The following is a 16,496-nucleotide window of genomic DNA, read 5'->3' on the forward strand; positions in this document are numbered from 1 at the left end:
TGAGACCTGCTGTCGCTCCCCCAAGACAACAAATGGCAGCTGTCAGAAGAAGGCTTATAGCCCTGCCTTGATCCAGTGGTCTCGCTCCTGGGCGTATATGGCAGGGAAATTCGTACGTTCGCCCATGACACGATGTGAAATTTTCATTTCAGCGCCATTTCAAGCAGCTTGAAACAATCTACATGCCCATTACTAGAGGAATGGTATTAGAATAATGTCATGATTGGCTCACAATGGATTTAGAAGCTGTCAGTTTGAAATGGATAGAACAACACAAAAACATGGCAGTGCGTGAAAAGTAAAAAGCAACAAAGGCTAGAGTGCAGTATTGTTGAGGAAAGTAAGCTCATAAGAAAACGAAAAAATAATATTTTCCAGAGTTGCATATCTAGCCAAAGAAAATAGTCTAAGCAAGTTCTAAAGGAGAGACAGGGTAAGGAGATGTGAGAATTAAAAATGAAAGAAAGGATTATATTGATAAAATTAAAATAAGTCAAAAACCTTGCAGAAACTGATGAGGACGTTGGCTATAGCCTGAGGGGTATGATTAACTCAGCTTTACACTTGACATTCATGTAACCCTAACCCAGACAAGTGACTAAGCAACAGAACAGAATAAAACAGTAAGAGGTGTGCAATGGAAGCAGAGGTGGGAAAGAAAAGCAGCCAACCAAGAGCAAAGAAAACGGTTCCACAGAGCTTGTGCTGCCTGGGAAATGCTTCAGTGATGGATGAGGACCGGGCCAACAGACAGGCTGTGGTACACAAGGGTGGGACGATTCATAATGGGCCAAATTTTAGAAGAGGTGAAAGAAGAGAGGCTTCAGAAGTGTATCCTAACTTGACTTACAGATTCAGACTCAGGGGGCCTGGGGACACTAGGTCACTTTCTATTGTGTGCCTTACAAATATTTTTCCCCATTTTTATTTTTATATTTTCTATGCAAAAACTTCTAATAATTATGTAGTGCTTACTATATTTTGGTGTCTTGTTGATTAAAACCAAACCACTCTAAGATATTAAGTTTTTTTTTAATTTATTAATTTTAGAGAGAAAGGGGAAGGAGGAAGAGAGAAAGAGACAGAGATCTTGTACATGCCGTCCCCCGAGATCCAACACACAACCTTGGTGTGTGAGGACAATGCTCTAACCAATTCAACTACTCAGCCAGGGCAAGTTGTTCTTTGGTAAATGCTTGAAGACAACTTGATTTCTAAGCAGAATAAACCTTTTGTTTAAATGCTCTTGGTGCTATGAAGGTGCTTAGCAAATGATTTTCTACATGGATTTCAAGGGAAAACTGTTGCCGCACCTGTACCTTACATCATTATTTTGTAGTTGGTGGGATGTGAATTAATGGAGATTTCTGAATTTTGAAATACTAATAATTTCTCAACAAGACTTTCTGACACTCACAACTCGCGTCAATTTTGTCAACTTGGTCTAGTTTTTCTTTTAGATGCGGTGTCTCCAGAACTGTGTCAAAGCTCATTGGATGAACTCTTAACTTTCCTATGTTTCCAGCGTAGTTTTTTCCTTACAAAAGCTCACCCAATTGTCACCACACTTTGGTGGTATTATTTAAAAAAATGGTGATTATGTGTTTACTTAAATATGATGAGGTTGGGCAACAGAAAGCACATTTGGGTTTAACAATTGCTTTTCTTTCTTTTGGCAGGATTAATAATTCTTTTTATTGGCCTGGCAGAGAGGAAGAGAACAAAGCTTTAACAACTTCACAATTCTGACCAAAAAAAGTCAGAATTGGAGAAAATCATGTATTCTTTGCCTCTTTATTAGACCAATACTAAATGCCATCATCCCAAGTTAAGGGCTTGGCAGCACTTTTTCTTCCCAGTCTATGGGAAAGTTGAGCCATCCATGTTGCCTTACTATTTTAAGATTTCTGTTACAAACTACTTAGCATAGCCTGTATATCTTCATTCAGAAAACTTAACAGTCTCAGACTTATTGGTATTATATCACCTTTAAATGCCAATATTTTAAGGCAGCTTTGGCATGTGGTAGGATTTGATGTAATTTCCCCCCATTTAGCAAGCAAGAGAACAAAGGTAGAATTTACTCAGAGTTAAGCTATAGACAAAAAGTAAATAGTAATTCATCAAATAGTAGGCCTTTATACCGCACAGAAAAAGGACTCGACTATACCTCAACTCCATACTTCTGGCACTGAAATGAAAAATGAATTTCCAGTCTTTACTGTTTATCAGAAATATTGAGCCCTTTCTTATTTTAGTGGACTTTATAGCCACATCTGGGGAGAATATTGTGTACAGCCAGAACAAGCTGTATCTGGAGGCCACTCCTCACTCTGGAATAACTTCCAATGCAAATAAACCACAATATGCATTTTCCCAAAGATCAGATGAATACAAACGTCAAGCCAAAGTAGAAATTAAATTGTCAGGCAGCTTAATGTCCATAGTTTGCTAGAAATATTTTGGAAGCATGGATATATTCCTAAAATAAGAATACGAAATGAAATTCTTCCATATATATGTATTTAATCTTTCTTTACCATTCTATAGGTATGAGTTAAGAAAGAGTTGCCAGATGAATGATGACCTAATCTGGGGCCAGATTTTTGCTGTAAAATGTGTGCAGAAATAGTCTCAGTGGTCTACTTGGTTTAAAAAAAAATGAAGTAAGAACAAATGCCAGTGTTTTTGTACATATGTTAAAAAGTATAATTTTTGGCATTCGAACTAATCATATGAACGTCCCATAGTTAGGTGAAGATCCCATTTGTTATTGTACACCAACTATTGTTCTCATAAAATTACCTGAATTATGTTTATGAAAGTAATCTGGGTCTTAGATCTGAACATCTTTCATGGAAGGCATGGGGCACTAAAAATGCTCAGTAAAATCACTTTGAAGAACAATATTGGAATGTCTAGCCTTTTGCCTCAAGACCTGTTTTCTAATTAAGCTATCATACAGGACAACTTTTCTAAACATAATTATAACATTGCTGCTTTTTCTAGCACGGTGGCTTCTTTACTTCATCTTTTTCTTTTTTATTGAATAATTGTCGCTTAACCAATCAATCACTGCCACCAGCGCACATGCTTCTCCCAGGCAGGGACTTTGTCTTAATTGCTACTGAATACCCAGCATATGTCTCAATGCCTAACACAGAGAAGTTGCCCAATAGGTAGGTGAAAACGAAATGAATGAAAGAATGATTGAACAGACTATGGCTCACAGCCTTATCTCTATCATTGACTTCATCTGTGTATAAATTAACCATTTTAAGCTTCAGTTCCTTCTTTTGCTAAACAAATATAAATCCTAGCCTGATTACCAACAGGAATAACAGTGAAACAATAGACTTGACAGTAATTTGAAAATAAAACATTCAAAAAATTGGTACAAAAATTGATACAATCATATCAATATACATTTAATAAATAATTTCTTTTGCAAGATGTGGAATATTGGAAATGCTCATGTGTGATACTGACTACAAGTGTAAACAGGTCAGATAAAACAATACTCATTGTGTTAAGTGTATTGGCTAATAAAGTGTTATTATATCATTTTTATTATGGTTGTTAGTATTATGAAAAAGACTTGGAACTATCAGGTGAAAAGGTGTTATTGAGTATAAATGTCACAACTCAAAACCATGTTTTAGGCTTTTTCCCATAATTTTGTCCTCCTGCAGTTTTATAATTTTTTGTTTGTACCAGAAACTTCTTGATGTTTTGGAAAGTTTTATTTATAATTTTGATTTATTTAGTTCAATTCATCAAAATTATGCTCATTTTACTTGATTGATAATAAATTGTAGATAGATTAGATAGATAGATGATAGATAGATAGATAGATAGATAGATAGATAGATAGATAGATGAACAGATATTCTTATTGAGGCATGGTCACATTCAATACGTTATCAGACTTGAAATAAATGAACAGCCTGAAAGGATCTTTCAAATCAACCTTTCATCATCCTTTAAATTGGGACAGGTAGGTACAATCAACATGTAGTAGAAAAAAGGAAGATTTTGGGTCAATGTGATTCCAAAGGAAGAAATCTGACATATTTTAAAGCAATGTTTATATTACATTTGTTAATTTTATTCTATTTCCCTGCAGGTTTAAATGTTTATTTGGCTACTTGGCTACTGATTAGAGAACACAAAATGAATAACTCAACAAACTCCTCTAACAATGGCCTGGCTCTGACCAGTCCTTATAAGACATTTGAAGTGGTATTTATTGTCCTTGTGGCTGGATCCCTCAGTCTGGTGACCATTATTGGGAACATCCTGGTCATGGTCTCCATCAAAGTCAACCGCCACCTCCAGACCGTCAACAATTACTTTTTGTTCAGCTTGGCCTGTGCTGACCTCATCATTGGTGTCTTCTCCATGAACTTGTATACCCTGTACACTGTGATTGGCTACTGGCCTTTGGGACCCGTGGTGTGTGACCTTTGGCTCGCCCTGGACTATGTGGTCAGCAACGCCTCAGTGATGAATCTGCTCATTATCAGCTTTGACAGGTACTTCTGTGTCACAAAACCGCTGACCTACCCTGTCAAGCGGACCACGAAAATGGCAGGTATGATGATCGCAGCAGCCTGGGTCCTCTCCTTCATCCTGTGGGCTCCGGCCATTCTCTTCTGGCAGTTCATTGTGGGCGTGAGAACTGTGAAGGACGGGGAATGCTACATTCAGTTTTTTTCCAATGCCGCTGTCACCTTTGGTACTGCCATTGCAGCCTTCTACTTGCCCGTGATCATCATGACTGTGTTATACTGGCACATATCCCGGGCCAGCAAGAGCAGGATCAAGAAGGACAAGAAGGAGCCTGCATCCAACCAAGACCCAGTGTCTCCAAGTCTGGTCCAAGGACGGATAGTGAAGCCAAACAACAACAACACGCCCGGCAGCAACGACGGCCTGGAACACAACAAGATCCAGAACGGCAAAGCCCTCCGAGATGCTGGGACCGAGAACTGTGTCCAGGGGGAGGAGAAAGAAAGCTCCAACGACTCCACCTCCGTCAGTGCCGTGGCCTCTAACATGAGAGATGATGAGATAACCCAGGATGAAAACACTGTTTCCACTTCCCTGGGCCATTCCAAAGAGGAGAACTCGAAGCAAACATGCATCAAAATTGTCACCAAGACCCAAAAAGGTGACTCAGGTACCCCGACCAATACCACCGTGGAGCTAGTTGGGCCTTCAGGTCAGAATGACGATGAAAAACAGAACATCGTCGCTCGCAAGATTGTGAAGATGACCAAGCAGCCTGCAAAAAAGAAGCCTCCTCCTTCCCGGGAAAAGAAAGTGACCAGGACGATCTTGGCTATTCTGTTGGCTTTCATCATCACTTGGGCTCCATACAATGTCATGGTGCTTATCAACACCTTCTGCGCACCCTGCATCCCCAATACAGTGTGGACCATTGGGTATTGGCTTTGTTACATCAACAGCACTATCAACCCTGCCTGCTACGCACTTTGCAATGCCACCTTCAAGAAGACCTTTAAACACCTTCTCATGTGTCATTACAAGAACATAGGCGCAACAAGGTAAAACCTCTTTGGGATGAAGGAAGGTGGTCAATGGGAGAGTGGGGAAAAAGAAAAGGGGTAAAAGAGCTAGTTTTCAAATCCCTGCCATTGCACTTTATAGTCTTATCATGGACGTGCAACTAAGAAGCCCAACAGTGACGCTCTTATTGTGCCTACGCTCCAGTCTGAGAAACTTGCACCTTATAAACTTTGTCAGTGTAGGAGGCAGCAGCCATGAAGGCGACATGATGAGGTGTGGATTTAAGGAATGATCTGCGTTCTCTCAGTCTCTTGAAGAAGGGCTTCTGAAACTACAATTTTATCAGTCTCTGCACAAGAAGAATAACCTCGCTCTTTTCGTTGTTGTTGTTCCGTGTCTACATACGGATGAAAGGCCACAGTTAGACTCTAACGCGGAGACTTAAAGAAATAGACACATTGTACAATGGGGACGTAAAGAAAGAAAAACGGGTGTAGAAACAATCTCCAGAGTGCTAAGCATATATTATTTTTTTTGTTATGGTTTTACTTGGAGGATTGCAATGTAATAAATGCTTATTTTTTTACCTTACCCCTTTCCCCCTTCAAAGGAAAGCAAACGAAAACAGACAAAACCCCAACTAGATCACATCATTATTTTTCTCGTTATGAGATTTGCTTTTGTACTGTTCTACATTGTGTAAGGACAAATTATAGAGGACTTTCACCAAATCCAACCAGAGACAGCCAAGAAAAGGGGCATTTCAGCCCTGCCCATTGTGTCCTTAGCGTTCTTTGGGGGTATACAAGCCTATAAAGATGAAGTTTACTTATGATTCTGTATGGGAAATGGTTTTACCAACCTGGTTTTCTCCCAAACTACTCTCTTATTTTAATAGACCAGCCTCCCTAATACATACACATGCTTGAGAAACCAAAGTGATTTTATTAAATTGAGGTTTCATCAAGTTCAATAATGGTCCTTCCAGTTGGAGAAAGTGTACTGAGGCCAGATGAATCTTGAGCTAAGAAAATGGAAGGTTGGAAGGGCATTCTGTTTCAACTTGAATCTGCCTGACCTACTTACGAAATGCTAGCTTGTAAAACATGAGCTCCCGGCCTTTGCCAGCAGGAAGAAGATGTTGCTTTTTTCACTTGGGATTCTCAATAGGATTACCTACTCACGTGGTGCCGGTGGCTTCTGGGTCAGTGCCAGGAGATTCCGACCTTCTCCTCAATGCCTTTTGAAAGCCAATATTCAATTCATATTCATGTGAAGCTGTTTATAACCGTCCTATGACCTAATGAAGAAAAAAAGAGTCATTTAAAAACATTTACTGAAACTACCTGTCCCCTATTCCTCAAATTGTCAATTCTCCCTAAAATTTTTTAACTTCAAAATTCTGTCAATAGAAGTATAGTAATCTTTGTGATAGACGTGTGCTGGATAACTGAAAGAGAGGCGAGGGGAGCTCAGCAGAATCTGAGACAAGAATGTAGATGGTGGCGCCTGCGTCCCTTCTCACATTTCTCTAATAAACCGTAAGAAACTTATATCAGGAGCTGACACCTCGATAGTGGCTTTAAAGAATCTTGTCTGTGAAGAGATTTTTTATTTGGTACCCCAAATAAACGTTTCATTATGTTGTTCACATTTAACTAGCTATTTTTATTCCTCATTTGTTTTACTACACTTGCTGTAGTCTTCCAATCAGATTTTCTCAAAGATGACCCAATCAATAGAAATAAAAGTTATAAAAGCCTTTTCAAATTTCATATATTGCCTTTTAGATTTATGAACTTTTTCTTGCCCAGGAAGATCCATATGAGTTGTATGATGAGTTTGTCAGTATTAGACCTTAGCACTTTCATTAGTTAGTTTGTGTCACTTGCTTCATCAGTGGCACCTCAACAATTTTGAGAGTTAAACAAAAGCACAATGTAAACAGTCAGGAAGAAGCAAATTGCCAACATTATTTGTACTTAACTTACCCTTTAGAACAATAACTTCCTGCTTGAATAACTACAGTCATTTTTCCCCCCAAATCTCTTATATATAAACACACAGACTCCGGTTCAGATTCCTTTACACTACAATTACATCAATGTAAGCTTTTACATTTTAAATCCATGTTTATTTTTATTTTATTTCTTCAAATCGATGAACAAATTGAGTGGAAGGAACATCAAACTATGGAGTGTTTGGTTCCCTGTAAACAAAACAATTGATGGGCTGAATATTTCACTTATTGACTTGCGCTAGTATGATGTGGATTCAGCTTTAGTCAAATGAACTCTCTGGATTCAAGGATTGTAGCTTCCGGATTTGCGTCTCTTGTACGTAACAATCCCACTCACTTCGAGTCCAGTCTCCTGTTACTCTCCATTACCATTGCACCCTTTCTTCTGTTCTTTTTATGTTTGTCCTTTGCCATAGCAACCGCAACCTTATTGAAAGAGAAACCATCAAGGATTAAAGAAAGAAATTGAAGATAGACTGACACATTGTGGAAGCTTTGTCAACCAGAATTAAAACATGGAAAAATACTGAAAATGGTATATGATTAGAAAGATATGGAGACTGTAGTCAATGGTTTGCATTAACTACCGCTGGACTGGTCTACGTCAGTGGTTCTCAACCAGTGATGATTTTGCCCCCCGCCCCAGGGGACGTTTAACAATGTGTGGAGACACTTTTGGTTGTCATAACTGGGGGGAGGGCTCTTGGCATCTAGTGGATAGAGGCCAGGGACACTGCTAAAAAACTTGCAATACACCGGGTAGCTCTCCCCCCGAACACTAAAAATTATTTGGCTCAAAACATCAGTAGTGCCGGAATTGAGAAACCCTAGTCTATTTCAAAGGATTCTAGAGCTTGCTTTGTACGAGTGAGAAGATAATCCTGTATCACTATTAGAATATCAATGTGAACTGCTCACCTGTTTGAAAAAGGTAATGCTCACCAATCATGTATCAGACACACTGCCATCCTTTGAGTCTGGCGTATTGGTAATTCAAACTGGGAACACAGGCCACATTTACGTACCCAGACTCACCAGACCAGATACATTGCACGTTGTTTCCAACACCTTAATGTCCAGTTAAGGCTTTCACAGAGTCTGGTCAATTAAGATGTAAGTAGTTGGCCATTAAAATGATTGCATTGATGTGGTCAGTTTCTACTGGAGCTGACATTTGTCCTTTTAAAACCACTAAGAGCCTCTTTCAGAGAAAGTATCACTCATCTCCTTTTGTTTTCACTGGAAAGGTGAATATCTATCAAGAATTTCTTCTCATAGCAATAATGTAAATATCACAGAATGGTCTTGAAGAGGAAGAGATTCAAAATGTGAAAATGCCAGGTCATTTCTTTTAAAAAAAGAAGTGGTTGCCCTTTTACCAGTTCATCATTAATTCAATGGCCAATCCCAAGTGTTAGAACAATATATAGTAAGTCATTTAACACTTGTCAACATGCATAGAATGTACCACACCCTGCGTGAACCCTAATGTCAACTATGGATGTTGGGTGAAAAAAAGACGTGTCGAAATCGATGCACCCATTGTACCCAACGCACCACTCTGATGTGAGATGCTGACCGTGGGGGCGGCCGCGCTTCTGTCGGGGACCAGGGGGTATATGACCACTCTCTGTACCATTCGCTCAATTTCGCTGTGAACCTAAAACTGCTCTAAAAAATAAAGTCTTTTAAAAAGTAATAATAAAAAGTCAAATCTAAATAATAAATAAGTCAAGTGACATAAGCTTTCCAGTGTGGACGTGGAAGCCGGAAGTCCCACGCGCTCCTGCTCTCTGTCCAGTCGTTGCTTTTTTGATCCTGAAGATCTGACATTGGAGGAGATGGGGGTTCAAACTGATGACAACATACATGGAGAGATGCGATCTATTTTTATTTCCTCCTACTTAGTTCATTGATAGTTGCCTTTCCCCAGTTTGATAATACCTCTTTCAACAACCACAGCACTGGTGTTACAAATAGGGTGAGGAAGCACCCGAAGCTGGATGAATTGTGAAAAGTGTATTTTCAGCATGTATATACAATACCATGCCCCTCCAATATGCTTCTCCTAAAAGGGTGCACGCTGCAGCATGAACTGTGTGCATATTTAATGTATCTTCCTGGAATATGCTGTATGCTTACTATACATATTCTATAAATAAAGTAATGACATGTATAATAGAAATACATATTTCTGTATGCAAATAAATATATTATACACAAAATCTTAATATGCAATATGGTATATGTTGCTTCAGAGTACATGATTAGATTTTACATGCTCACTTTTCAAGTAAAATAGAATTTGTTTTTGTAGGAAGAGGTGTGAGAACAACCCAAATCGTACCCATATTACTACTAAACTGTTTTATCTTCTTTGAAAGCATGGTGTTGATTTGAAGTATCTCTTGAAAGAACACATTAATAAATTTTTGCTGGTGTCACCCCATGGGACAACCATGCTTTTTGCTCCTGCTCTTCTGCCCGGACTCTGCCTAGAACCTTCCTGGGTGTCACGGTTCCAACAGCTGTGTTGATCTCACGTCTGATTGCCTGATGAGATTGCAACCAATTCGTTGACATACAGCTTCGCTTGCTCATCTCCCAATTAACTGATTTTTGTCAAATAAAAAATAATCATTCTGGAAGGAAAGAATGACCTTCAGAATGTTTTTCATTCTGAAAACCAAAGTAAAAATTGTGCAAGCACCTATATTTTATAAACTGCTCTTTTCAGTTTGGGTCCAATACCGCATCCCCTACCTTAAATATCGGGGACTTTTAGTGTAGTATGATGTTGCAAGTTTTCCCAAGGAATTATAAAAGAGATGAGTTGTTTCTGGGTGTCCTATATTTCCTCCACAGCAATCTTCTATCTTTGCTGCCCACTCAACTACCCACATTGCCCAGAACATTTTCTTTGGCCTATATTAGCATGACTTCTCAGTGAGCAAATATTGTTATGATATGAGTTGGCACTGGGCTTGCAATCTTAAGAGGTGTTTATGTTTTAATAGAAAAATCATGAACACTGAACATTTGAAAGCTTTCTATTAGCCTTTAGATGCCAATGCATGCAGTTGAAGAGACATTTTTTTTCAGTGAATTCTAAGGGTTTTTTTTTTCCAAATTTTGTGACATATTTCAATGCTTATTCACTTCCTAAATTTCTCCTTTTATGCCAAAATCTACCCTTGTGAATTGCTGTCCTTTATTTGAACCAAAATCATTTCTGAAAAAAATGGAGTTTTCTATCAATTCTCATTAGTTTCTTATTGTTTCAGTGAAATGTTCTCATTTCATTTTTTAGAATTTGAATTGAATCCTGCACTGATGAATTGTCAAATGCTATTTCTGACTAGGTGGTTGCAAATAATGAGACAGGAAAAACATCTGCCCATCATAAAGGACGAATTTTCCACTTTATAACATGTATCAGTCTTTCTCAACAACAACCAAAAAAAGTGGGATGAGCAGAATATGGTAAGTTGTGTAACATAGATATTTATTAAATAAGGTGACATTTGAATAAATCAGTTCTTCGGCTTCCTAAACACACATTCCTAGAGTAAGTCATGAAAAACTGCAAAGAAGAGAAAAGGCACCCATCCTCTGTATTTGAACAGTATACCCGGTAGTTACCTGAATCCTTAAACTATATCTGTACTGGAATTGTGAAACACTTTGGAGGTTTTGTCAAATTAAAAATGAGTATCCTATTTTAATTTTCTGAGGTAACCCCATACTGTTTTCCACAGTGGCTGCACCAATCTGCATTCCCACCCACAGTGCACAAGGGTTCCCTTTTCCTCACATTCTCACCAGCACTTGTTGTTTGTTGATTTATTAACGACAGCCATTCTGACGAGCGTGAGGTGATTATCTCACTGTGGTTTTAATTTGCATTTTCCTGCCGGTGAGTGATATTAAGCAGCTTTTCATATGTCTATTGTCCATCCATGCATCCTCTTTGGAGAAATGTCTATTGAGGTCTTCTGCCCATTTTTTAATCAGATTATTTTTTTAAAGTTTGTTTTTCACTGTTAAGTTGTATAAGTTCCTCACGTATTTTGGATAGTAACCCCTTATTAGGTGTATCATTGGCAATGTCTTCTCCCATTCAATTACACTACTGTGTATCACCTTCTTATTACTTCCAGTATTTAGACCTCAGCTAAGTGGTCTTGAAAAAAAATTTCTACTGCATGACTGTGATTATATGGAGTCGTGGGATGAAAACACACCTACATTTGAGAAATCCATCATAACACCTAGAGAACACATCTACAAATACAGACCTTCATTATGAGTACCCCCAAACACCATGCAACTATACAGTATGGTTCTTTTTACATCAACATTACTGTCTAGAAAGCTGAGAAGAAATAAGTGATGATCTCTCAGCACCTTCTTTTGAAATCCCTCTCAGATGTTCTTTTTAGGTTGATAGCCTTTATACCTATGCCTTTATACCTTGTGGATGGCATAGAAATGTAGGAGTGATATTTACTCTCAATATACAACAAATGATCAAAGAGTCAAAATGGGAGCTTGAGTTAATAAACAAGAAGTCAGGCATGCATGTCCCATTTCCCAGAACAGGTAAGGTTAGAAATAATATTATGTTTGCTTTTCTTGGGATTCTCAATATTTTGCCTTATTAATAAAAAAAAGCACAAGGGGTCATATAAGGACTAGATATTAAATGGTTGAATAAAACCATTTCTTTTTTCTCAACCCTATTGGGTATAACTTAGCCCCCATAAAAAAAATATAATCTGAGCAACTTTGCATTTAAGCAGAAAAATACTATAAAGAATAAAATTAAGAATAAAACAGGAGCAATAAAAATTTGACATCCTGGTGGGAGGAAAATAACAAACATCTCTAAGGTCCTCCAAAGGAATAACAATAAATATTTAATAGAAGTTTTTTTTTTCCCAAGTTCTTTCTATTTTATTTTTGGTATGTTTACTTCTTTTATCTCTTTTTAGTATTTTTCCTAAGGTCCTTAACTAATGTGGCTTTAAAAGTAATTTTTATAAATATTTTGTAAGGCAAACATAAAAATTCCTATTTCATTAAAACTTGTAGTTTTCATTTTAGCTCACACTGTTACTCCAGAAAGCAAAAATAAATAAATAAGAAATAAAAATTAACTACTTTTAATGTCACATGTGCTTTAAATATCTAAGCAAAATACCACAACATGGACAAAGGACAAAATGGACAAAGGACAGAATTACAGCTTTAAAAATGAAAAAAGAGTTCTGTGTAATGATGGTGTCCATATGTAATCATTTCTGAACAACAGGCGTCCATTTTCCTCTGTGGTCATACCACTGTTCAGTGTCATGGGCCCTGACCCCCAGCCACTCAGGGAAGAGCTCTGGACATACCAACATGCACTTCTAAGTCACACTCTGTGGAGACACGAGTGGACATGACCCCCAAAGGGGAGCGTGTGGTGACCATCAGGCCAATACCAGTTAGTCCAAGCCTGCCAAGCCCTTTGTTGAAGAGTTTGTGAGAAACTCAACATTATCACAAGATTGGGAGAACTAAAGAAAAATCAGATTATGGAAACTTTCAGATATGATTAGAAAGAGAACCAAAATCCATGCTCAGTGTACACCTATCTATTTGGAAGCACGTACAGTAGTATTGCTTGGACATGTGCAGGTTACATACTTTATGTCACTGACAGATTGGAAGTATAAGGTTACATTAGCTGTAGTTCCTACAAACCTGCCATGACATGGGAACCTGGTATCTTTCCTGTTTGCATTGCTTTGCTTTTTATTTTAGAATAAGAAAGAGAACATTCATTAGCAAGAAACACATGATGTAAAGTACTAGTCTTTTTGAAATCCTTTATTAAGGATTTTAATAAGGATTTAAAGATTTTAAGATTTTAATAAAGATTTTAAAAAGACAGTTACTTAAATGTATTTGAATTTCAAAACACATAGTGAGATTATTTAATAAAGGTAATGTACACACTAGAATGATGGAAAACTGTATATTCTTAAAACATTTTATCTTTTATAAATTGTGTGAGTATACTTTTTGATAGTGTCTTTAAAGATAGTCCAATTTATACATAAACTGGATTAGATATATATAAATATACATGCTATAAATTACATATATTTATACAAGTCTGTATAATTTATATGCATTTTATTTATGAAAGGAATTTAGTGGAAAGTGATTCACAAATACAAGGAATGGGGTAATGTGCCAGTGGAAAATAGCCCACATACCCAAGAAGTGTTGGCTCAACTGCTGATGATGCATAGGTGCAAAGACATTCCAACTCCCAAACTGAGCAGGGAGAAACAGTGCCAAATCCCAGAAATAGCTGGAGGATGAGAGCAATTACGCGCCGTGACCTTGGACGTCTTTCTGCCAAGCCACTATTCCTAAATGAAGCATCATACCAGTCCGAAAGTTCAACAATAAAATTCTTTTTGATATGATTCACCATGTTTAGAACACGTTTGTAAACATCCTGGCAGTCAGCACTCCTGAGTCCTCTTTAAGAAAGAATACCACTTAGTGCAAGTTTGTTATATGATAAAGTGTTCACTTCAATGCAAATTAGCAGGAGCTCTGGCTCTACGCTTGAGACTTTGATTTCACCTGCTCTATTTACCAGACGAAAACCTGTTCCAGAGGGCCCTCTGCGTATCCTCCACTCTCCATTTTTCAATATCTAAAGTACTGGACAGAGAGACTCCAGATTTGGTCAGGTTCCTAGAAGTACTTGCTGAGTGAGATGTGTAGGGAAACTTTCCTCTCTTGTGTGTACTTTCCCCAAATAACTGACTTTGAGATATTGATCTAGAGTTCATTTTCTTTTTCCCAACAAGGAGAAGCGAGTTAAAACCCACGCAAACTAATACCAAATGTTCTGAAGTATACACAGGCCAAGAAGTACCACAGTGAGTGGGCTGAGAGGTGACTATGTTCCCGCCAATGTGGTGATGCAGCTCTGCGCTAGGAAAGGATTCATTCAGACATATTTATTCACTCAGGTTTATGGGAAATTTAGATTCTTTGAATCTCGGCTTTGATCAAAATAACATTTGCCAACTCATCTCATATTTGCCTGGAAAGCTCTCCTCACCTTTTATGACCTGGGTAATCCCTAATGACCCCTCAAATCTCAGGCCAAGGATGACTGTTTCAGGAATGTCTTCCCTGACTCTTCTGACTACATCAGATCCTTTAATAAATTTCCATAGCATTTTTCACAATGGTAGTTTATTAATGTGTGTAGGATTGTTTGTATACACTTTTGTCTCTGCCTGTCACTGTTGTCTCTTTCTAACATTTTTTCCTCCCCTTTCTGGTTATTTGACCTTGAGAAAGTCATTTAATTCCTTCATATGTAAAGATAGCCCATGTTTATATATACATGATATTGCTATAAAATATATATATTTATATATATATATAAAAAAATATAAGCAATATTTTGAAGTTTAGAAGTAACTAAATAGTTTGAAAAGTTTTGAGCGGAGTGCCTAACAAAGAAGGTACTCAATAAAATCTGTATGTTCATAACATTTATTATAGCAGAAAACTATAATAAGGAATAAAGGTCACAGGACTTTTCTAACTCTGCTTTGTAGATCCTGAAGTACCCTGTTAACCCAGCCGATACGTTAAAGAAAGAAACGAGGCTTCTGGACACTCAGCACCACTTCCTCAGAACAGAGAGTTAACTTTGAAACACCCAGAATGAATCATCATTTCCTTCAGTGACATGGCTCAAATTCTTTTATTTAGTTTTTTGCTTAAATAATCACATATATCACAGTAATAGGCTTAGTGGCATTTTACATGGCTCTAATTCATTTTTTTTAATGCCAGGCATTTAATTACTTAGATTTGGCCATAACTGGAAGAAAAGTTGTCATAACCATTATAAAATGGGGAATTGGAGCCTCTGTGAGCCGAGTAATTGTCCGAGGTCACAGCCAGGACCCAGACCCTAAAATTGGTTCGTCACAAGCAGGAAGCACATAGGAGCAGCTTGACCTGGTTTCTTGGGTTCATGCTTGATTCACATTGGCTGACCTGATATAATTAATTACATTTTTTATACCAAGTGCAGCTCTTAGGAGTGTGAAGCTTTTGATAAGGCAGGACAACTCCTCTTTTCTTCAACCCTCCCAAGTTTCTTACAGTTATGAAAATGTTTGGACTTTTATTAAGATCGTCAGATACTCTGACATTAATCTTCAAACAGAACAGTTTCCACTCACTATCCTCAAACAAAACAGTGAAAACATTAGTGGAACAACATGCCTCTTGGTAAAAATGCTTCCTGACTATTCCAGTGAACTTGACACATTTTACTCAAGTTAATCCCTATACCTACTCTTAGAAGTAGCCATTACTATCCCTTTTTTTCAGGTGAAGAATACAAGTGTGTGTGCTATTTATGAAGTTAAATGATTTGAGCTTCATCAGTTTTAGTGCCTGTAAGAAAATAATTTTCTCTTTCACATTTAAAAAGAGCATATTCAGGCTGTAGAAAATGAATAGACTATAAATAAATTTCGTATGTGCTTATGGTAGAGGATATTGTATAGTCTTTAAGAAGTTCAAGTTTGTAAGTTAACTTTGAGGGGCTACTCAGGTCAACATTGAAGGATATTGTCACATGCAAGCAGCTGTGACTTGAGGACATGTCAGTGCACACCAGTTGGCTATGTCATCCCCAAAGGGTGCTCGTTGGGCCAGCTATAGGATCCAATGATGTAATTTTTAAAATGTATTTCAAAATAATGTACACATTCAAATGACTACTATCTTTTTTTTCAAAATTGTTCAAGAATCACCAAGATCTATTCAACTTGCCATATTAAAATCTTTTTTTTTTTTTTTTTTGGTAAGAGGAAGAATGTGAAAAGAATAGTCATCTTTACAA

At 37.6% G+C, this 16,496-nt stretch overlaps 1 protein-coding gene across 1 annotated transcript; it reads left to right on the plus strand.

Moving 5' to 3' along the window:
- Positions 1-4,158: 4,158 nt before the first annotated feature.
- CHRM2 (cholinergic receptor muscarinic 2) lies at positions 4,159-5,574 on the plus strand. Its single transcript, XM_054563871.1, has one exon. The coding sequence runs from the start codon at positions 4,174-4,176 to the stop codon at positions 5,572-5,574; it is 1,401 nt and encodes a 466-aa protein (XP_054419846.1). The 5' UTR covers positions 4,159-4,173.
- Positions 5,575-16,496: the final 10,922 nt, after the last annotated feature.

Source organism: Pteronotus mesoamericanus, unplaced genomic scaffold (assembly GCF_021234165.1).
Source record: "Pteronotus mesoamericanus isolate MK-2021 breed Mesoamerican mustached bat unplaced genomic scaffold, CSHL_Meso_final scaffold_85, whole genome shotgun sequence".
NCBI classification, from domain to species: domain Eukaryota; kingdom Metazoa; phylum Chordata; class Mammalia; order Chiroptera; family Mormoopidae; genus Pteronotus; species Pteronotus mesoamericanus.